Here is an 18800-nt window from a genome sequence, read left to right on the forward strand (position 1 = left end):
CACATTAACATCCCTCCTATTGTTTGATGAAAACTTGCCATTGGTGTAAAACTCACAATAACAACAACATTCCTGTATACTGCAGGATGTTCACTTGGGAAGAGTCAAATAGTAAAAACTGACACCAAGTGAGAAAGGGCGATTATAACTCCTGTACCTCCACGGACCTCTCCTCCTGTTCTTGGCTACGCAGGAGCAGCAGTCTCAGTCCCTGCACCACCTCAGACCTGCAAGCAAATAGTAAGGAAAAGGGGGCAAGAGGAGTAGAAGGGAGGACAGGAGAGGGATGGGGAGAAAAGACAACAAACCTACACAAGGCACAAGCATTTTTCAAACTCAGTCACTTCCCTTAACCACCCGAGCCCTTCCAGCTAATCTCAGACTTACTGGCACACACCTACCTTTCTGTTCCTCACCAGGAGCCCCATATTCTGAAATCAAAGAGGATTACAGATGCCATGCAGCACAGCATGGTAAACAGTCAGGGCCCTTTCTTGGGGCACACCAGCTCCACGCCTGGTTTCATTACCTCTCATCGAGCTCTTCTAGCCTGCTCTTCACTGTGTGGGCATTGTTATCCTTGGTGATTTTCTGCAGGAGGTAGAAAGTCTGCTGGAACATACGCAGTAAATACTCCTCAAATTCCATAGGCACACAGTTCTTGGACATGAGTTCATTGATGCAGGACATGGCCAGGACCCCCAGCCGGCCGCGCTCCTGACCCGAGACACAGTTCTGGCTGCTGCCGTTAACTGACGCCATCTTTCTGGCCCGGATGTCACAGCCAAATCGCGCAAAGTGGAAGATGGTGGTAAGGAGGGATGGGGTGATGCTGGCAGACAGAGGAATCCAACTGAAGAGATGGGCCAGGCACTCCAAAGCCAGGGAACAGATATACTCACTCTCCACATCAAGGATGGGAATTGGCTGATTCAACAGTTTGGCTGAACTGGGACTCTGCAACAGGTTACTCAGTAAGTCACCTGAAAATAAGAAAGGCTTTTAAGCTATCCAGCATCAAATCTCTTACAAATGACTTTAAGTAATTCTCCTTAAAAAAAAAAAAAAATATATATATATATATATATGTATCAGTTTAGTTATCTATGAAATAAAAAAATAAAATCTATATGCTCAAACACTAATTAGGAAATTTTAACAGTACAGCAAAAATAAGATAATTGATTATGATTCGTAGTGAGGGGGATCTGGATACAATCTTTAGTGTTTTGACTCAAATTTAGTTTTAGTGAGATTTGTACAACAGCAGTTTCCCAGGAGACATAAGTGAAGAGAAGATGGGATTATTCTCTGGCTGCAAAACCTCAAATCCACTCAAGTTTTTCTTTTCTTGCTACTGTTCCCCCAAATCATGACCTTGCTTTTGAAAAGCATGATACATGACCATTAAATAAATAAACAAATAAAAATCCCTAACACCACATACAAAGTTGGGCACCAAATGACTTAAAGACTTAAACCAAAGATAAAACTTTGAAGTTAACAGAAGAAAATATAAGAGTATTTGAAATATAAGAGAGAAAAAGACTCCTTAAAACTACCAAAAAGGAAAACCTTAACAAAAAATACTGATGAATATATCAAAAATTAAGATTTTCTAATCAAGGCTGGGCGCGGTGGCTCATGCCTGTAATCCCAGCACTTTGGGAGGCCGAGGCGGGCGGATTACCTGAGGTCAGTAGTTCAAGACCAGCCCGACCAACATGGTGAAACCCTGTCTCTAGTAATATAGAAAGTTAGCCAGGCATGGTGGTGCATGCCTGTCATCCCAGCTACTTGGGAGGCTGAGGCAGGAGAATCGCTTGAACCCAGGAGGTGGAGGTTGCAGTGAGCTAAGATCACGCCATTGCACTCCAGCCTGGGCATCAAGAGCAAAACTCCATCTCAAAAAATAAAAAATAAAAATAAAAAAAGAGTTCCTAATCAACGAAAAACATTAAGGGAAAGTTACCAGGTGGACAACAGACTGTGAGAAGATATTCACAATTTCTAACATCGAAAAGGACTAAAAACTAAAATCTATTTTTTAAATGCTACACATCAGTAAACACAACAACCCCAGTACAAAAACAGGCAGTTGATATGGAGAGACAATTTTCAGAGAAAGAAACTCTAAAGCATATGAAGAGATTTCAAATTCACTAGTAATCAGAAAAAGCAAATTAAAAGGAGTCTGAAAAATGTTGGCAAATGCCAGATGTCAAGTACAAGGAATGGATGCAGGAACCTTCACAAGGCGGTGCAGGAAGAACGGCCATTCTGAGGAGGACCTGGCACTCTGGAGTCCTATTAAACATTCACATATCCTTTCACCTGACCATTCTCCTGGTATGCTCCTAACGCAACCCTCACACGGGTCCATGAAGGGACAGGCGTGAGGGGGAGCTGGAGGCAGTCTGGCCTCCTCCTTGGCGGGAGAGGATAGGGAATGCAGAGGCAGGTATCATATCACACAGTGAGCAGAAGTAGAGGACTAAGGCACAGACAGGCAACAGCTTGGAGAGACCTTAAAAAGATACAGTTAAATTAAAAGTAAGAAACAGAATGATAGTTTCACTATACCACTTACATATTAAAATACATGGACACAAAACAGTAAGTTCTTACAAGAACATGTTACCAAACAAAAGACAGAGGTTATCTACATTAAAATGGCTGTTGATTACAGGGAAGGGAGTCCACAAATTCAAAACTATTTTTAAAGGAATACCAAGATGTTCTTTTCCTTTTTCACTTTCATTATCTCCAAGTGTACAATGGAGCTTTCCAGAGGCTACATCACATGGGATATTGCAACAGATGAAATGCAGAAGCTGCCTTTCACTAAGCCACATGTTAGAGATTTGCAAAACTGTAACACAACACCACTCTTCTCAGTGAATTTTTCTGTTTGCTTTGAAAAATGTAGTTATTTTTTATTAAAGCATATTATCTGTTAATACGTAATGGGTTCATCACAGATATTTTTAAATGAATTAATGACTATTTGTACATTTTTCTCAGTTTTTCTATCAACAGATATAACTTATAAAGTGTTTTGAGGACCTCAGTAATTTTTTAAGAGTCAAGCGACCCCAAGACCCAAAATTGGAGAACCATGGGGCTACTCTGTGGACCTGGACCAGTAATGTAATCAGGGAACTTGTCAGAAATACAAATCATCAGGCCCCATCCCACACCTACTGGAGTAGAGCCTGAAGGGGTTGGGGCCCAGGAATCTGTGTTCTTATAAGCACTCCAAGTGATTCTTATGCTTGCTTGATTTTTGAAAGCACTAGACTAAAGGAAATCAAACAAAATGAAACAGGGAAAAAAAGCTGTAAAATTATTTTAGAGAAGACAAAAGAAGAAAAATATTTAAAACTATAACAACAGGCCAGGAGCGGTGGCTCACACCTATAATCCCAGCACTTTGGGAGGCTGAGGCGGGCAGATCACTTGAGCCCAGGAATTCAAAACCAGCTCGGGCAACATAGCAACACCCCGTCTCTACAAAAAATGCAAAAATTAGCTGAGCATGGTGGCGCATGCCTATAGGCCCAGCTACTCAGGAGGCTGAAGTGGGAGGATCGCTTGAGCCCGGGGAGGTCAAGGCTGCAGTGAGCTACAATTGTACCACTGCACTCCAGCCTGGGTGACAGAGCAAGACTCTGTTTTTAAAAAAAGAAGAAAAAAAGAAAAAGAAAAAAAAAACCTATAACAAGAAGAAAAAATTCCTGAAATTTGATATGACTCTACAACGTGAAAGGGTTTATCCTGTTCCAAGAAAAAAATGATGAAGAGTGATCAATACTAAGAATGTTTAAAATGAGGAAGCAGTGTAGGCAGAAAAAGTACAGATACAAAGGAGAAAACACCTCAGTCAGACTTCTCCACAGCAACATTCACAGCGTGGGGACATTCTCTCAAACATGCAAAAACTCAGGTAACTCCACAAATTCTTCTCAAGGAGGATACCAGACAAAGAAACCACACAGATAAAGAGATAAATCAAAATAAAGAATTAAGGAATGGAGCAACTGTAGCAAAAGGACACACCGGCATCAAATTACATAGAGACTCAAGACTAAGCAGACGTAGGAATTAAGAGGGTGCGCTAGCTAATTTTCCCATCTTTCACAAGGAAGAAGTCCCAAAATACATGGTCTAAAATTAAACATGGTGGGGGGAGGTGATACATAAAATTCAAACATGTAGTACAAAATTGATTTTTATCATTTTTTCTTAACCATTATCTTTTAGAAATTAATATTTCTTGCAGAAAAAGCACCTCAAGGTCAGCAATTCCTTAAGTTTAATACTTTCTGTTACGTTTAGGTAAAACCTGGCCGGGCACGGTGGCTCACGCCTGTAATCCCAGCACTTTGGGAAGCCAAGGCGGGCAGATCACTTGAGGTCAGGAATTCGAGACAAGCCCAGCCAACATGGTAAAACCCTGTCTCTACTAAAATACAAAAATTACCTGGGTGTGGTGGTGCGTGCCTATAATCCCAGCTACTTGGGAGGCTGGGGCAGGAGAATTGCTTGAACCCGGGAGGTGGAGGTTGCAGTAAGTAGAGATAGCACCACTGCACTCCAGCCTGGGCAACAGAGCAAGCCTCCGTCTTAAAAAAAAAAAAAAAAAATTCAAGTAAAATGCTGGGTACAGTGGCTCACGCCTGTAATCCCAGCACTTTGGGAGGCTGAAGTGGATAGATCACTTGAGGTCAGAAGTTCCAGACCAGCCTGGCCAAAATGGCGAAACCCCATCTCTACTAAAAATACAATAATTAGCCGGGCGTGGCAGCTGCCACCTGTAATCCCAACTACTCAGGAGGCTGAGGCAGGAGAATTGCTTGCCCCTGGGAGGCGGAGGCTGCAGTGACCCAAGATCATGCCACTGCACTCTAGCCTGGATAACAAAGTGAGACTCCATCTCAAAAAAAAAAAAAAAAATCAAGTAAAACTAAAATTTAAATGTTATTAAAAACAAAAAATATATAATCTGATGCCATTTTTGTCTTTTTATCTGTCTTATCTCTGTGTAGAGATGTCAGGAGTGATCAAATATTATTTGATGTTCTTTCTATATAAGATACTGGGTAAATGTTTACATTTTATTTTGTACTTTATAGCACTAGGTCTCAAATGTTTGGGTTTCAGAAGTCCTCACTCTTAAAAATTACTAAGCATCCCAAAGAGAAAGCTCTTAGAAGTGTTACTTCTATTGATATTTGCCATATTAGAAATAAAGCTGAGAAGTGTTTAAATATTTAATTCATTTAATTACAAAGCCATCATGTTAGCATAACATTTTTAAATGAAAAAAACTGTATTTTACCCAAAAATAGTGAGAAAGGTAGTACAGTTTTTATATTTTTGAAATCTCTTTAGTGGCTGGTTTAAAAGATAACTAGACTCTCCCAACTGCTTCTGCCTTCACTCTTTTGCAATAGATTGTTTTCACTGAAGTATGTGAAGAAAATGCAACTCCACACAGATATGCAACTACAAATGAACAAAGGGCTTTAGTGGCCTTTTCAAATAACTGTGTCTATTCTATCATATTAGATTAAAGTCTGATGAATAGTCATTTCTGAAGGGCTAACTGCAATGTGGAATCTGGAATTAACTTTTTTATTCATATACTCATGAGAGAATGGGAATAAAAATGGCAAACAATGTCTTAGTATTTTTATGAACACATACCTGGCCTTTGGGACTCCCTAAAAGGGTTTGGGGGACTTCCAGGGGTCCCCAGACTTATTGAGAGCCGAGGTCTTATACTAATGCTGGATGAACATGAACAAGTTGGCTAGCCTTTCTCAGCCTCAACCTCCTCCGCCATTATAATGAGGATTTTGTGAATTTATTAACGAAGGGTTTAAGTTCTATTCTTAAAAGTGGACTTATCAAATTGATTTACGAGGAGCCAAAAAAAAGAAAAGTAGACTTAAAAGCTGTCCCTAGTATGTGGCTCAGAAGACTTTTTCCAGAATGGATGCTAAAAGGAAAAAAAACAAAACATCTATAATAATACTTACAGTAAAAGCAGTTAACAGCCACCGTCTGTTGTGATTACTTGCTTGGCCCTATACTGAAAACTATATGTGCATATTCTCATTTAATATTCACAACTCTAAGGTAGGCATTATTACCCATATTTACAGACCATTAAAATAACTAAGGCACAGACAGACCAAGTGTTTCCCCAAGTCCCTCTGCTAGCATAAGGTAGAAATGAAACCAAACCAGGGTCTGGCCTCAAAACCAATGTTCCCTTCCAAAAAGCAAGTTAACTGGTAAGATTATGCAACCAGGAAAAATGAGCAATAAGAAAGCTAATATTTAAATACAGAAATATATTCCTAATTGTTCTCCTCTGTAATAAAAAAAGAGAAAAAATAAATATGGAAAAATGTGTATGGCCTAAAATCATATGTAAAATAATAGCATGGGTATACCATGACTACAAGCATAGAAAGACAAATATGTGAAGACAAAGACTGAACAAGATTATGCAAGGCGAAAACTGTTTAGGTGGATATGAATGATCTGCGATTACTTTTGTCCTCAAAAGAAAGAAAGTAGCAGGACCGTGGTCATGGAAGTTAGCATCTGCTAAGGAGTGTACCACAACTAATTTGCCTAAAAAGGTTGGGGTGGGGGAAAGAACCTGTTAAGACTATTTCTCCATAAAAATGATTTTACTCAAATTTGAATGTTACAAGGTATTTTAGTGGATGACGGAAGTGTTTTTCAAAAATTACACCATAATCAAAGTGGAAGGAATCACCACAAAACAGATTCTGCTTCATGCAGCAGCACTTCCAATGCAAATCTAAGAGAGCTTTATCAAGTTCTCTAAGGAAGAGGGTAGCTTGATTACAAAACCTGTGACCCTGGCAGCGATATGCACCAATGCCCACAGAGCTGTGTAGACAACTCTGGTACATTTACTGACTTAGAAGGAATGAAGACATGGTTGGCATATTTGTAATTTTTTTTTTTTTTTGGAGACAGGGTCTTGCTCTGTCGCCCAGGCTGGAGTAGTACAGTGATGCACTCACGGCTCACTGCAGCCTCAACCTCCTGGACTCAAGCGATTCTCCCACCTCAACCCTCCCAAGTAGCTGGGACTACAGGCAGGAGCCACCATGCCCAGATATATATATATTAGAGATGGGGTCTCACTATGTTGCCAACACAGGTCTCAAATTCCTAAGCTCAAGTGATCCTCTCACCTCGGCCCCCCAAAGTGCTGGGATTTACAGGCCTAAGCCACCATGCCCAGCACTGTAATAAACTTTCATGCAAAGCTTTTTAATTATTGAAACTTCATGTTTTTCTTATCAGTTGTATATTTACTAACTTAGGGTTTCTCAACCTCAGCACTACTGGCATCTGGGGCTAGATCATTCTTTGGTCCGCTGTGTACCGTGAGGTGTTTAGCAGCATCCCTGGCCTCCACTCACTAGATGCCAATAGCACTTCTCCAGTCACGTTAACCTAAATTTCTCCAGACATTGACAAATATCCCCTGCAGGACAAACCACAGCTCTAACTGCAGCCTTGGTCCAGTAAAATGGGGGAAAACTCTATTCAAGGAGCCCCTGGAGGAGAAAATAAGATCACAGGAGTTGTAAGTGACCCTCCCAAGTCCCACCTTTCTATAGGTAGTATACAAGGAATACATGAAAAGATTTGCATGAAGATATGCAATCTGTTAAGAGTTTGGGAGGAAACAGAAGTACTGGCCTCAATTCACGCTCTCTGATACATCCTCATCCTGAAGAACTTTTCATCATCACGTATGTACAGATCTATATTTGAAACTATATATCATGTGCATGAGAAAGATATGGTCCCTTAATTTTACCACAGAACAATCAAAGCTAACTCAGAATTGCTGTAGTCACATAATCTCATTCTGGGCACTTTTTTCCCCATTGGTCCAGGCAAAGAGAAGTGAAGATGAGAGGAGATGAAGGAAGATGAGGCTGCTCAAGTGCAGCAGGAAGGAACAGCCTCAGCAGGCAGGGGGTCAATGTCCACATCCTCCCTCATTTATCCTCAGAGGAAGCTATTCTCTTTTTATAGTCAAGGACATCAGCGGTCAGAGAAGGTGAAGGATCCACTCAAGGTCACAGAGTAAGTGGCAGGGCCAAGACTCAAAACCAGGGGAAGAAGGAAGTGGACAGAATTGGCGAGAAGGACCAAGAAAGCAAAGCTAGGACAATGACCGTGCACCTAGATTTGGAATTCTAGGGTTCTGGTAGGGGTTCATGTCCCCACTCTGCTCACTAGTGATGCAACCCCTGGCAAGCTTCCTTGTTTGTAAGCAAGAGACAGACTAGTCTGATCTCCCAAGGTGAGTGATCACTATTGCAGCCGGTTTAGGAGTTAAGGTAACAATTTGGGGGAACTATGCTGAGAAATAAACCACACACACTCCTTCAAACCTTTTTCTACATCCAGACTATTAAAGGAGTTGTTGCAGGAACAAAGTCCCTGGGCTTTGTTCTTTAAAAGTAATAAGACAGAAAATTACATTAAAAGAAAGTATATGGGGAAAAAAAACCCACAAGCCTCAGGGGTCTACTAAACCTAAGACACGGGGCAGGAGAGCCCCACAGGGGCTGAGCTAAGGAATTCATTTGGTTGCTTCACTGGGCCCTACAGTTTCTCAGAATAAATTTTCTCTAGAAAACTGATACGGTCAAGAAAGCAAAACAATTTTCTGGAAGTTTTACTGCTTAACTTGGCATCTTAAGTGCACAAAGACAGTTGAGCAAAAGCATCAAAATGAATGGTGATTGCATCATCAGCACTGTTCAAATAGTGGGGCAAGATCTAATGACTTCACTTACATTACCATAAAAAGAAAGAAAAATACTGTAACAAATGAACATGCAATTTTTTTTTAAAGGGGAAGTATACCAGCTTAAAAGCTTACATAACTCCCTAGGTGCCCCCACAGTCTCAATTTATTTTGTTATTTCTCAAATACTAAAATCCAACACTTCAAAAAATTTTAAGAGGCAATTCTCAAGAAGTAGGCACCACATTTTAGGTTTTGTTACAAGCAAATGTCAAGTTAGTTCATATTTTATTCCGCCTAGTCTCATAAAACCTAGGCAACACATGGAAGAAGTAAGCACATATCTCTGGTTTGTATTATCTGACATTCCCCAATATGACCCTGAGGAAAACAGAGCCTAACAAAGTATAAACTGAGTTAGCTCAGAACCTGTTTGGATGAAGCCAACTGAAACACAAACAAGTGTTTCTTCTACAGTAAACTGCTGCTGCTAATAAACTGTGCTAGCGAGTATTCAACTGTCTAAAACAAATCTAACTCAAAAGAACTAATCTTGGCTGGGTGTGGTGGCTCACACCTGTAATCCCAGAAATCTGAAAGGCTGAGGCGGGTGGATAGCTTAAGCTCAGGAGTTCAAGATCAGCCTGGGCAACATGGCGAAACCCCGTCTCTACAAAAAATACAAAAATTAGCCAGGCATGTTAGTGCGCATCTATGGTCCCAGCTACTTGGGAGGCTGAAATGGGAAGATTGCTGGAGCCCAGGAAGTCAAGGCTGCAGTGAATTGTGATCACACCGCTGCACTTTAGTCTGGGTGACAGAAGGAGACTTTGTCTCGAAAAAAAGAATTAATATTTGCAAACAGAATTTAAACAAAAAAAAAACTTAACTGTGGATACTCCAAGGCGTTTGTTCACTCATAAAATCAAATCTCTGAATCATTTCCAAATGTTTCTTTAATCTCCAGATACTGCAACATATAAATCTGCTGAGCCACCTCAAATATCTACCTAAAGAATAAAGGTTTGCCACCAAATACAAAGTTCCATTTCCTATGAGCTTATAATGCACTCTAGAACTCTATAATTGTTTGTAATCTAAGCAGTATGACAAATGGCTCTCCAATAATTTTTAATCCAAGTAAGATAATGAGAATTTGTAATAATTAGTGCACTATGAGTACTCCCCAAAACTTCCAGATAGATTTTTCAATTCTAGAGTAACTCTGCAAGAATTTCAGCTTCCACACACTAACAACAGGCTACATAAAACAGCTTGGGCTTAGAGATGTCTGACTTCCACAGCCTATCTCCTTGAAATAAAGGAGAAGATGTGGAAATATTTCTCATTAGCCACATCAACCTTTACAGCAGAGGAAGCTATATGTGCCAATTCACAGGATGTACTCTGCTGGAAAAGCATTTGTGATCATTTAGTGTAAACAGCAGCATTTAGAAACTAAAAGTTCCTGTTCAGATGCAATTTCCTCTTTCCATCCATCCTTGAAAGTAGTCATCTTTAGATGAACTGCACTCTGAATTTTGAAGCAGATATTAACATAACTGTGGACAATAACTAGCAACCAGTAAACTATTTAATAGCCTCTGCAAATATGCCCTGCTTTACCAAATGACTCTTAACCAATGTTGATTCAATGCTAACTACTACATAGTCTCCACTATGCAGGCAGAGAGGTCTCCACTATGTAGGCAGAGAGGTCTCCACTCTGCCTTGGCCAACATGAATCCAGTGTGGAAGAAAGCACTCAATATTCCAGTTCCTATGTCCTCTCCTGCAGGCTGCTGCCCACCTCCTGCCACCCCTACAGAAGGACAAGCAGACGTTTCAATCCCAAAGGCTCCTAACAATCTCAGCACAAGCACACAACCATGACATTCGGGAAAAATAAAAAAATGAGGGCAACAACCTAGGACTATTTTTTTAATGTAATTTTTAAAAATAGAGATAGAGTCTCACTATGTTGCCCAGGCTGGTCTCAAACTCTTGGCCTCTAGTGATCCTTCCACCTCAGCCTCCTCAGTACTGAGGACTACAGTTGCAAATCACCACACCTGGCCCCCAATACATTTAAAAAGAAGAATGCCTTGGCTGGCAGGCAGACCATACCACTTTCTCCTGAGGTCGGGGATGGTGGTGGAGTGGCAGCAGTAACACTGTGTTTGTCCCAGACAGTCTCCAAGATACCTACCAAGAAAGGAGAAACAGAGTTATAAGAGAAATAATGTCCAGCATATAAAAATCAGATTTAGAGAAAGTTTCTTGATACCTCTGATCAAACATGAGTACTTGAACATCCCTTTCTTGACCATTTCCTCCTTCAGCTAGCGGCTGTGCCTCTCGACTTCACAGCTATCTTCTGGTTCTCCACTGCTTCACTGTGGCCTTGCGGTGTGGCCTCTCCCCACTGTTGCCTCCAGCATTGCTCTTTGCCAGAGTCACCTGGTTGCTGCATGCACTCACCAGTCACTTAATCCCCATCCTCCTTGACCACACTGTGGCATTACAGGCCATTACCTAAACCCTTCTCTGAGCCGGCAGCACCACTCTTTCCTGGCTTTTCTCTGGTTTCTTTGAACTCAATTCTATCCCTTTCACTATTACTTCCATCCTCTGCCCATGAGTCACTTAAACACATGTTTCCCCAGGTTCCCTTACTGACCTGCTTCTCCTCTCATTTCACTCTCACTGCTAGAGTGACTCATCCACTGCTATGGCTTCAATATATTCTGAAGCCTCTCTAGTCTCCTGTTCTTGGCCCAAACTCACCTTGACTATATACACCAAGCTCTGCATCACACGATGGGGGCTTCAGAAACAAGGCAAGGCAATAACAGACCTGCATGTCCACCTGCTTCCTGGACAACGCTACGTGCATATCCCAAACTCAACTTTTCGTTCCCCACAAACCTGCCACCAATCCTCTTTCGTTCCTCATGCAGGAAACAGGCTGGAAATCCTGGCTTCTGCTGGCCTCATCTAGCCTCACCTGACCCAGGCTTCAGCTCACCCGACAGACGCGGCCTTGCTACGCTCAACTGTCTGCTGTTCCTTCTACATGTGTCCCTCTCAACCTCTAACCTGCTCTCCTCCTCCCAATTTCAACATGACCTTTCCACCAGACTAAATGCCACCTGTCTGTTGCTCAAAATTCCATTCAGCTATCACCTCCTTCAGGAATTCCTGCACATAAAACATACCTCTATTTAGCTCTTAAAACATCTTTAACTGTTTACTTGTCTCTCCCCACTCAAGTGTAAATTACCTGAGAGTGGGAACTGTGTTTTCTTCCTCTTTGTACCCGTATAGAACCCGGAGCATAAGGTGATCATAAAGGCTTTTGAAAATATCTTATTCTCAAATTTTTCATATTAAAACCTGAATAAATCTTGAAAGCATTATGTTAAGTGAAAAAGCCAGACACAAAAGATCACATATTGTATGCTTCCATTTTTATGAGAAGTCCAAAAAGGGCAAATCCATAGAGACAGACTAAGTAGATTAGTGAATGCCAGGGATTGGGGGAGAGGAGAATGAGGCAGGGAGGGGGAGGGGGGTACTGCTAATGGGTACGAGGCTTCTTTTTATAGTGATGACAATGTTCTGAAATTAGATAGCGGTGAAGGTTGCACAACCTCAAGAATATACTAAAAGCCAGTCAATATTGCACTTTAAAATGGTGAGTTTTATCTCAATTTTTAAAATATTTAATATACTGCTAGGCACAGTAGGACACAAGAGGTATAAAACATGGTCCCTAACATTAGAAATTTAATTTAGTTGGGGTGTCAAAAAATGTGCTTTGAGACCAGGCACAGCGGCTCATGCCTGTAATTTCAGCACTTTGGGAGGCTAAGGCAGGAGGATCACTTGAGCCTAAGAGTTAGAGACTAGCCTGGGCAATACAGAGACTCTATGTCTACTAAAAATACAAAAATTAGCCAGGTGTGGTGCCGCATGCCTGTAGTCCCAGCTTCTGTGGAGGCTGAGGTGGAAGGATCGCTTAGGCCCCAAAATTTGAGGCTGCAGTAAGCTGTGTTCACATCACCACACTCCAGCCTGAGCAACAGAGAGAGATCCTGTCTCAAAAAAAGGAAAAAGAAAAAAAAAGTGCTTTGAACGAATAAATACTCTGAAGGTTTAGGTTTACCCCTGGGGCTTTAGGGAAGGATGGGGGGGCAAATGCCAAGTTCTTTTTCTTTTTCTTTTTTTTTTTTTAAAGAGACAGGGTCTTACTCTGTCACCCAGGTTGGAGTGCAGTGATACGATCATAGCTCACTGCAGCCTCAAACTCCTGAGCTCAAGCAATTCTCCTTCTTTAGCCTCCTGAGTAGCTGGGACTACAGGCATGCATCATCACACCCAGCTAACTTTTTGGTTTTGTTTTGTTTTTTCCAGAAATGGGGGTCTCAATATGTTGCCCAGTCTGGTCTCAAACTCCTGGGCTCAAGTGATCCTCCCACCTCAGCCTCCCAAAGCGCTGGGATTATAGGTGTGAGCCATTGCACTAACCCAAGTTTACTTTTTTAAATCAATGGTTCTTTCAGCCAACTTTAAGTGCCCACCACATGTCAAGCACTAAACTGAAGATATAAAGAAAGTTCCTAGACATCCAAGAAGAAGCCTGGATAAAGGAGTTAAGAGATAAAAACTTCTTTTCACTACAAGATTCCCTCAAGTAGCAAGCCCAGACTCCCGGCACCCCCAGGGCCTCATGGCCAGGCATTGCATACGTGCCTCCCTAGCAAACAGGTCTCATAGCAGCACAGAGCAGCCACCCCAGTCACCCAGGGTACTCCCCTCTCCTCCTACCTTCCTGTCTCATGTTGTGGTTTGCTTTCTGTTTATTCTTACCCTTTACACCTTGTCACGAGGCTCTCATCAAACAGAAGAGACAAAATGCTACATACAACTACAACCTAGTGCACAAGGGGCTGGCTCCACACCACGTCTCACTTCCTTACCCAGAACGGGAAATTTTCATATCCTCCTACTCCAACTCCTCCTGATCTTCAATTCAAATTATTTTAAATACAGTGCTTGCCACCCACCTAACTTACCATGCAGTGATCGGCACTGTAGGCATACTCCTGTGACCTGCACTCTACCTCACTGATCACAGTTACAGTGAAGACCACTTCATGAAAGACTACGAGGAAAATAAGGTACAAATCTATTTTGTAGTCCTACTGTGTGCTAGACCCTGGGCTATAGGTGTTGGGAATGCAGCTTCCCATTTTCATGCTATCTCAGAAACAGCGCAAACAACTGCTCAAAGCTGCTGAGTGCCAACGCCTGAACTCTGGGTGCCTGCGGGCAGGCCTCTATCTCTGGGCACTACCATACTGCTCACCTGTCAGTAGCCCAAGCACTGTCTGCACCTGGTCCAGTAGCAGCTTCCGCAACTCCTCCTTCCGAGCCACACTGAGGTCCTCACGGGGACAAGCCAGCTCTTCTGAAGTTGTCTTCAACATTATCAGCCCAAGGGGGGTTGTCACAGGGGACTGGATCAACTGCCAGGAAAAAGCATGATCTGAGCAGAGTGTTGGACTAATAAAGTACAAAGAGGACTCAGTAGCATTAAAGCTGTGAAGCATCTGTGTGTGTTTAATCTTACATGAACATAAATCAACACTTCAGAAACATCACTTAGAGGCCAGGTGCAATGGCTCACGCCTGTAATCCCAGCACTTTGGGTGGCCGAGACGGGCGGATCACCTGAGGTCGGGAGTTCGAGACCAGCCTGACCAACATGGAGAAACCCCGTCTCTACTAAAAATACAAAATTAGCCGGGTGTGGTGGCGCATGCCTACAATCCCAGCTACTTGGGAGGCTGAGGCAGGAGAATTGCTTGAACCCAGCAGGTGGAGGTTGTGGTGAGCCAAGATCGTGCCATTGCATTCCAGCCTGGGCAACAGAGCAAAACTCTGTCTCAAAAAAAAAAAAAAGAAACATCACTTAGAGGATATTTAGGTAGCTCTTTTTAACCATTCAAAATACATTCTCATCATATTTTATGGACAAAATTCTAATACCATGAACTTAAAAACAGCTAGAAAACAATGGTCTTTTATACCTAACATGACAATTTTTATACATGTCCAGATTCCTAACACAGCCTTTGTTACTTTGTCTAGTAACCAAGTTTTGTGTGTGTATGTATATAAATTATATCTATATTACTGATTAAGATGTGTAAATCAATTTGTGGTGTCTTTTCAATATGCATGTTGTTAAATCAACTTTACACTTCTTAACTTTGCATGCTTCAGAAAAGTTCATTATTAAATATAGCAGAGCAACACCACACAAACATGTCATTAAACTAAGATTAGTTAGGATTTTGCAAATACCTATGTAGCAAATTAAGTTGCTTTTTCTATCATGTGTAATAGTCTCTCTACCATAAGAAAGTTTAACTAAGCAAGACAAAAAAAGTATGCCTTCAACAGCACAGCACTACTTACATCTTCCTAATCATTTTTACAAAATTCAAAGCATTACTATTACACTTATTTTTTAATTTCCAGAAATGATAGAAGTAAACAAGTTGCCACTAAAATTATCTGTTGTTAATTGCTACAATCTATAAAAGAGCAGACAATTTGAAAAGCCCTTCAAGTTTTTCTTTAATCTTAATTAAGTTTAAATGTAGTTAATTCCCTGACACACTTTTTTTTTTTTTTTTTTACTTACTCAAGCTAAAAAAATATATAAACTTTAGGGAAGAGGAGAACACTCAGGAACTGCACCCATACAGACTTTATATTCTTCACTTCAAGAAATACAGGGTACGGGCTAGGCGTGGTGGCTCATGCCTATAATCCCAGCACTTTGGGAGGCCAAGGCAGGCAGATCACTTGAGGTCAGCAGTTCGAGACCAGCCTGGCCAACATGGTGAAATTCCATCTCTACTAAAAATACAAAAATTAGCCGGGTGTGGTGGCAGGCGCCTATAGTCCCAGCTACTCAGGAGGCTGAGGCAGGAGGATCACTTGAACCCAGGAGGCAAAGGCTGCAGTGAGCCAAGATCACCCCACTGTATTCCAGCCTGGGCAAGAGAGCAAGACTCCATCTCAAAAAAAAAAAAAGAAAGAAATACAGGGTACATTCCTTTCCCTTAGAAATAACTCTCCCTATCACAAAGCAAGGAAAAGCTCACCCCTAAAGAACAGGACAAGTACTCAATAATGGGAACTTAAGGTAAATTCAAGTGTCTTCAGAAGCAGCACTAGGTAACCAGCAGCAATGAATAATGTGTTTAAAATGCTCTCTATAAATTCAGGTCTCTTGAACACTAAAACTTTGTATATTCTCCACAATTTTTATCTTCATTTTCTACAAATTGGGCCTATTTCTAACACTGACTTAAATTCAGATCATGCAGTGTAGGGAGGACAGGAAATTTCTCTTCACACAATGAAGTAGAACTGATCCTTGGTAAGCATCTCTTTCAATTTGGAGACCTTTGGCTTATCAGTCTATATTCTAAAAGATTCCCATTACTTCCTCCTTTTCCTTTCTTTCTCCTCTACCTCTTTTGTCTCTATTTTCCCCTCCAGGCTGCATCCTTACTCTCTCAGCTGGAAATGACTCGTAATGCCAAATATCCCATTTGGCAATACACACCCTCCTATAAATATGAAATGCTGTGCTTCCCGGATATAAAAATCCCCTACGATATGGAAAATCTATCTGCAAGCTCTCCTTCCTCTCACCATTTAGGGGAAGGGGAGAAGGTCAGGCAAGAAGCCAGATGAAAAAAGAAAGCTATTCTTTACTTGAAAAAGAGCTTGATAAAATGTGTAATTTTTCCTCTCATTAGCTTTGTACCCAGAAAGCTTTTTATTAAAATAGTGTCTCCCTTTACCATCTTCACATCTATAATTTAAGCCTGTAACATAGGTAATCTCTGCAATTTAACAGACAATAAGCTCCTGCAGGTTGAAGAACAAGTTCAGGTTTCTAGCGTGAACTTCTGAAAAGGTTCCATTGTTTTTATTACACAACCCAACAGAAGAAACAGCAATTCTCTCCTATGCTGCTTGCCCCTTAAGTCTCTGGCCCCAGGCACAATGTGACCACAGGTTCTGCTCAACAGACTTCAGGAATTTGAAGAACAGGTTCTAGAACCGTTGGTGTTATGTGTGTGCTGGCGTATATGCAGGCAGGTGGGAAGGAAAGGGGTTGGTTTCAATTTCAATTACTTCTCCAGGAGCCTAGAAAGGGTATAACCAACACACAACAGGTAAGGCTGGGTTACCAAATCAACCCCTCTCTATCTGGTTATGGTGGTCACCACAATTATAACAAAAACTGCATAGATACCACCCAACAAACTGTCACAGAGTTTAAAAAAAAACAAAACCATGCACCCCAGACTGCAAACACAACATGAGCCAAAAAAAAAAAACCCTTGAGATGATTTACTCAAAGGATCATGTGATGGTGAAATGGATTCCAGAACCAGTTTGGCATTATTTACCAATACCTGAAGAAAACGTCTACAGTTAGCCCTCCATATCCATGAGTTCTGCATCCAAGAGTTCAAACAACCACAGATAGAACATAATCAGGAAAAAGAAGAAAAAACAGCTGCATCTTTATTAAACATGTATAGTTTTTTCTTGTCATTATTTCCTAAACAATACAGTATAACAACTACTTACAGAGTATTTACCTTCTATTAGGTATTAGAAGTAATCCAGAGATGTTCTAACCTACACAAAAGGATGTGCATAGCTTACATGCAAACCATGCCTTTTTATATCAGGGACTTCGGCATCCATGAATTGTGGTATCCAAGGGGGTCCTGGAACCAATCCCCCACAGATACAAAGGGATAACTCCACTATACTATCAGAAATGTCAGCAGTTGAGCACTGATCATTGAGTACTGATCATTTTTGACAAGGCTTATATGCCATTGTCTAGTTCACAAGAATAAATAAGAAGCAGGACATAACACAACTGGAAAGGATTTCAAAGATCACTTAGTCCAACCCTCTCATTTTACAAAGAAAGAAAGGGAAGCTTACATAAGTGGCAGGAAGTGCTAAAATCAAAGAGGACTTTAGGCTAGGGGCAGTAGCTCATGCCTATAATCCTAGCACTTTGAGAGGCCACGGCAGGAAAATCACTTGAGGCCAAGAAGTCAAGACCAGCCTAGGCAATATAGTGAGACTCTATCTCTATTTATTAAAATTAAAGAAAAGAAAAAGATTACTTTACACAAAGTTGGGTGCAGAACCCAAACCTACTGTCTCACAGTCTGGCTCCTTCTACTATATGGTGTTTCAAAGTCACGAAACCTACATGAGGTTAAAGGAGTCATTATCGAAGGGGCTGAAAGGGGGAGGTGGTGGAGAACAGTGGACAACTAGCCTTTTTAAACCTCCAGAAGCCCTTCACCTAAAAGTGCTCTCTTCCAAATCCATCTTTTGTTACAAATAATTATACTTCAAATGTAGCCAGGAAACGTTCTGTTCTTCAACAAAGGGACCAATCGCAGCGGTGGAACTGTGGCTCCACCTTACCTGCTATCATAAGGCCTGTGACTCTCTGTCTCAAGGTCCCTCTCTTCTTGTCACAGGACGCACCACTAACCAACTCAGGAATAGGTTCACTTAGACTCCCAACCCTCTTGGTCTTTCCTGTCTCCAGTGGGCTTCCCTGGCACCCACTTAAGAGAGCCTTGGAGAGGGTTACCATAACCATCCTCAACTTGGATTAAAGGCAAGTGTATTGGCCAGAACACCAGGGAAGTGTCTCCCACCTCGTGTCCTCCCAGTCCAGGCCTACTGGCCTGCTTGCCATTCCTCAGGTCCTGTGCACTTGCTATTCTCTCTGCCCAAAATACTGTTCCCCTAGATACCCACGTGGTGCACCCCATCACCCCCACTTAGGTTTCTGCTCAAATGTCTGTCCCCAGAAAAGCCTTCTACGAGCATCCCATCTAAA

The 18800-nt window shown here is 41.5% G+C and overlaps 1 protein-coding gene across 13 annotated transcripts in view; it reads right to left on the reverse strand.

Moving 5' to 3' along the window:
* Nucleotides 1-18800, reverse strand: part of XPO6 (exportin 6) — a 114263-nt gene that overhangs the window by 58005 nt on the left and 37458 nt on the right. For 12 of the 13 annotated variants that reach the window (XM_002826268.6, XM_054533697.2, XM_054533696.2 and 9 more), the window contains 3 exons: nucleotides 14193-14352; nucleotides 10949-11026; nucleotides 530-983 (listed from right to left, as the gene is read on the reverse strand). In XM_002826268.6, coding sequence (XP_002826314.2) covers nucleotides 530-983; nucleotides 10949-11026; nucleotides 14193-14352 — 692 coding nt within the window. Of the gene's footprint in view, nucleotides 1-157; nucleotides 391-529; nucleotides 984-10948; nucleotides 11027-14192; nucleotides 14353-18800 lie in introns of those variants that run through there. The other variant, XM_054533705.2, reaches the window with a different exon arrangement.

Source organism: Pongo abelii, chromosome 18 (assembly GCF_028885655.2).
Source record: "Pongo abelii isolate AG06213 chromosome 18, NHGRI_mPonAbe1-v2.0_pri, whole genome shotgun sequence".
NCBI lineage: Eukaryota > Metazoa > Chordata > Mammalia > Primates > Hominidae > Pongo > Pongo abelii.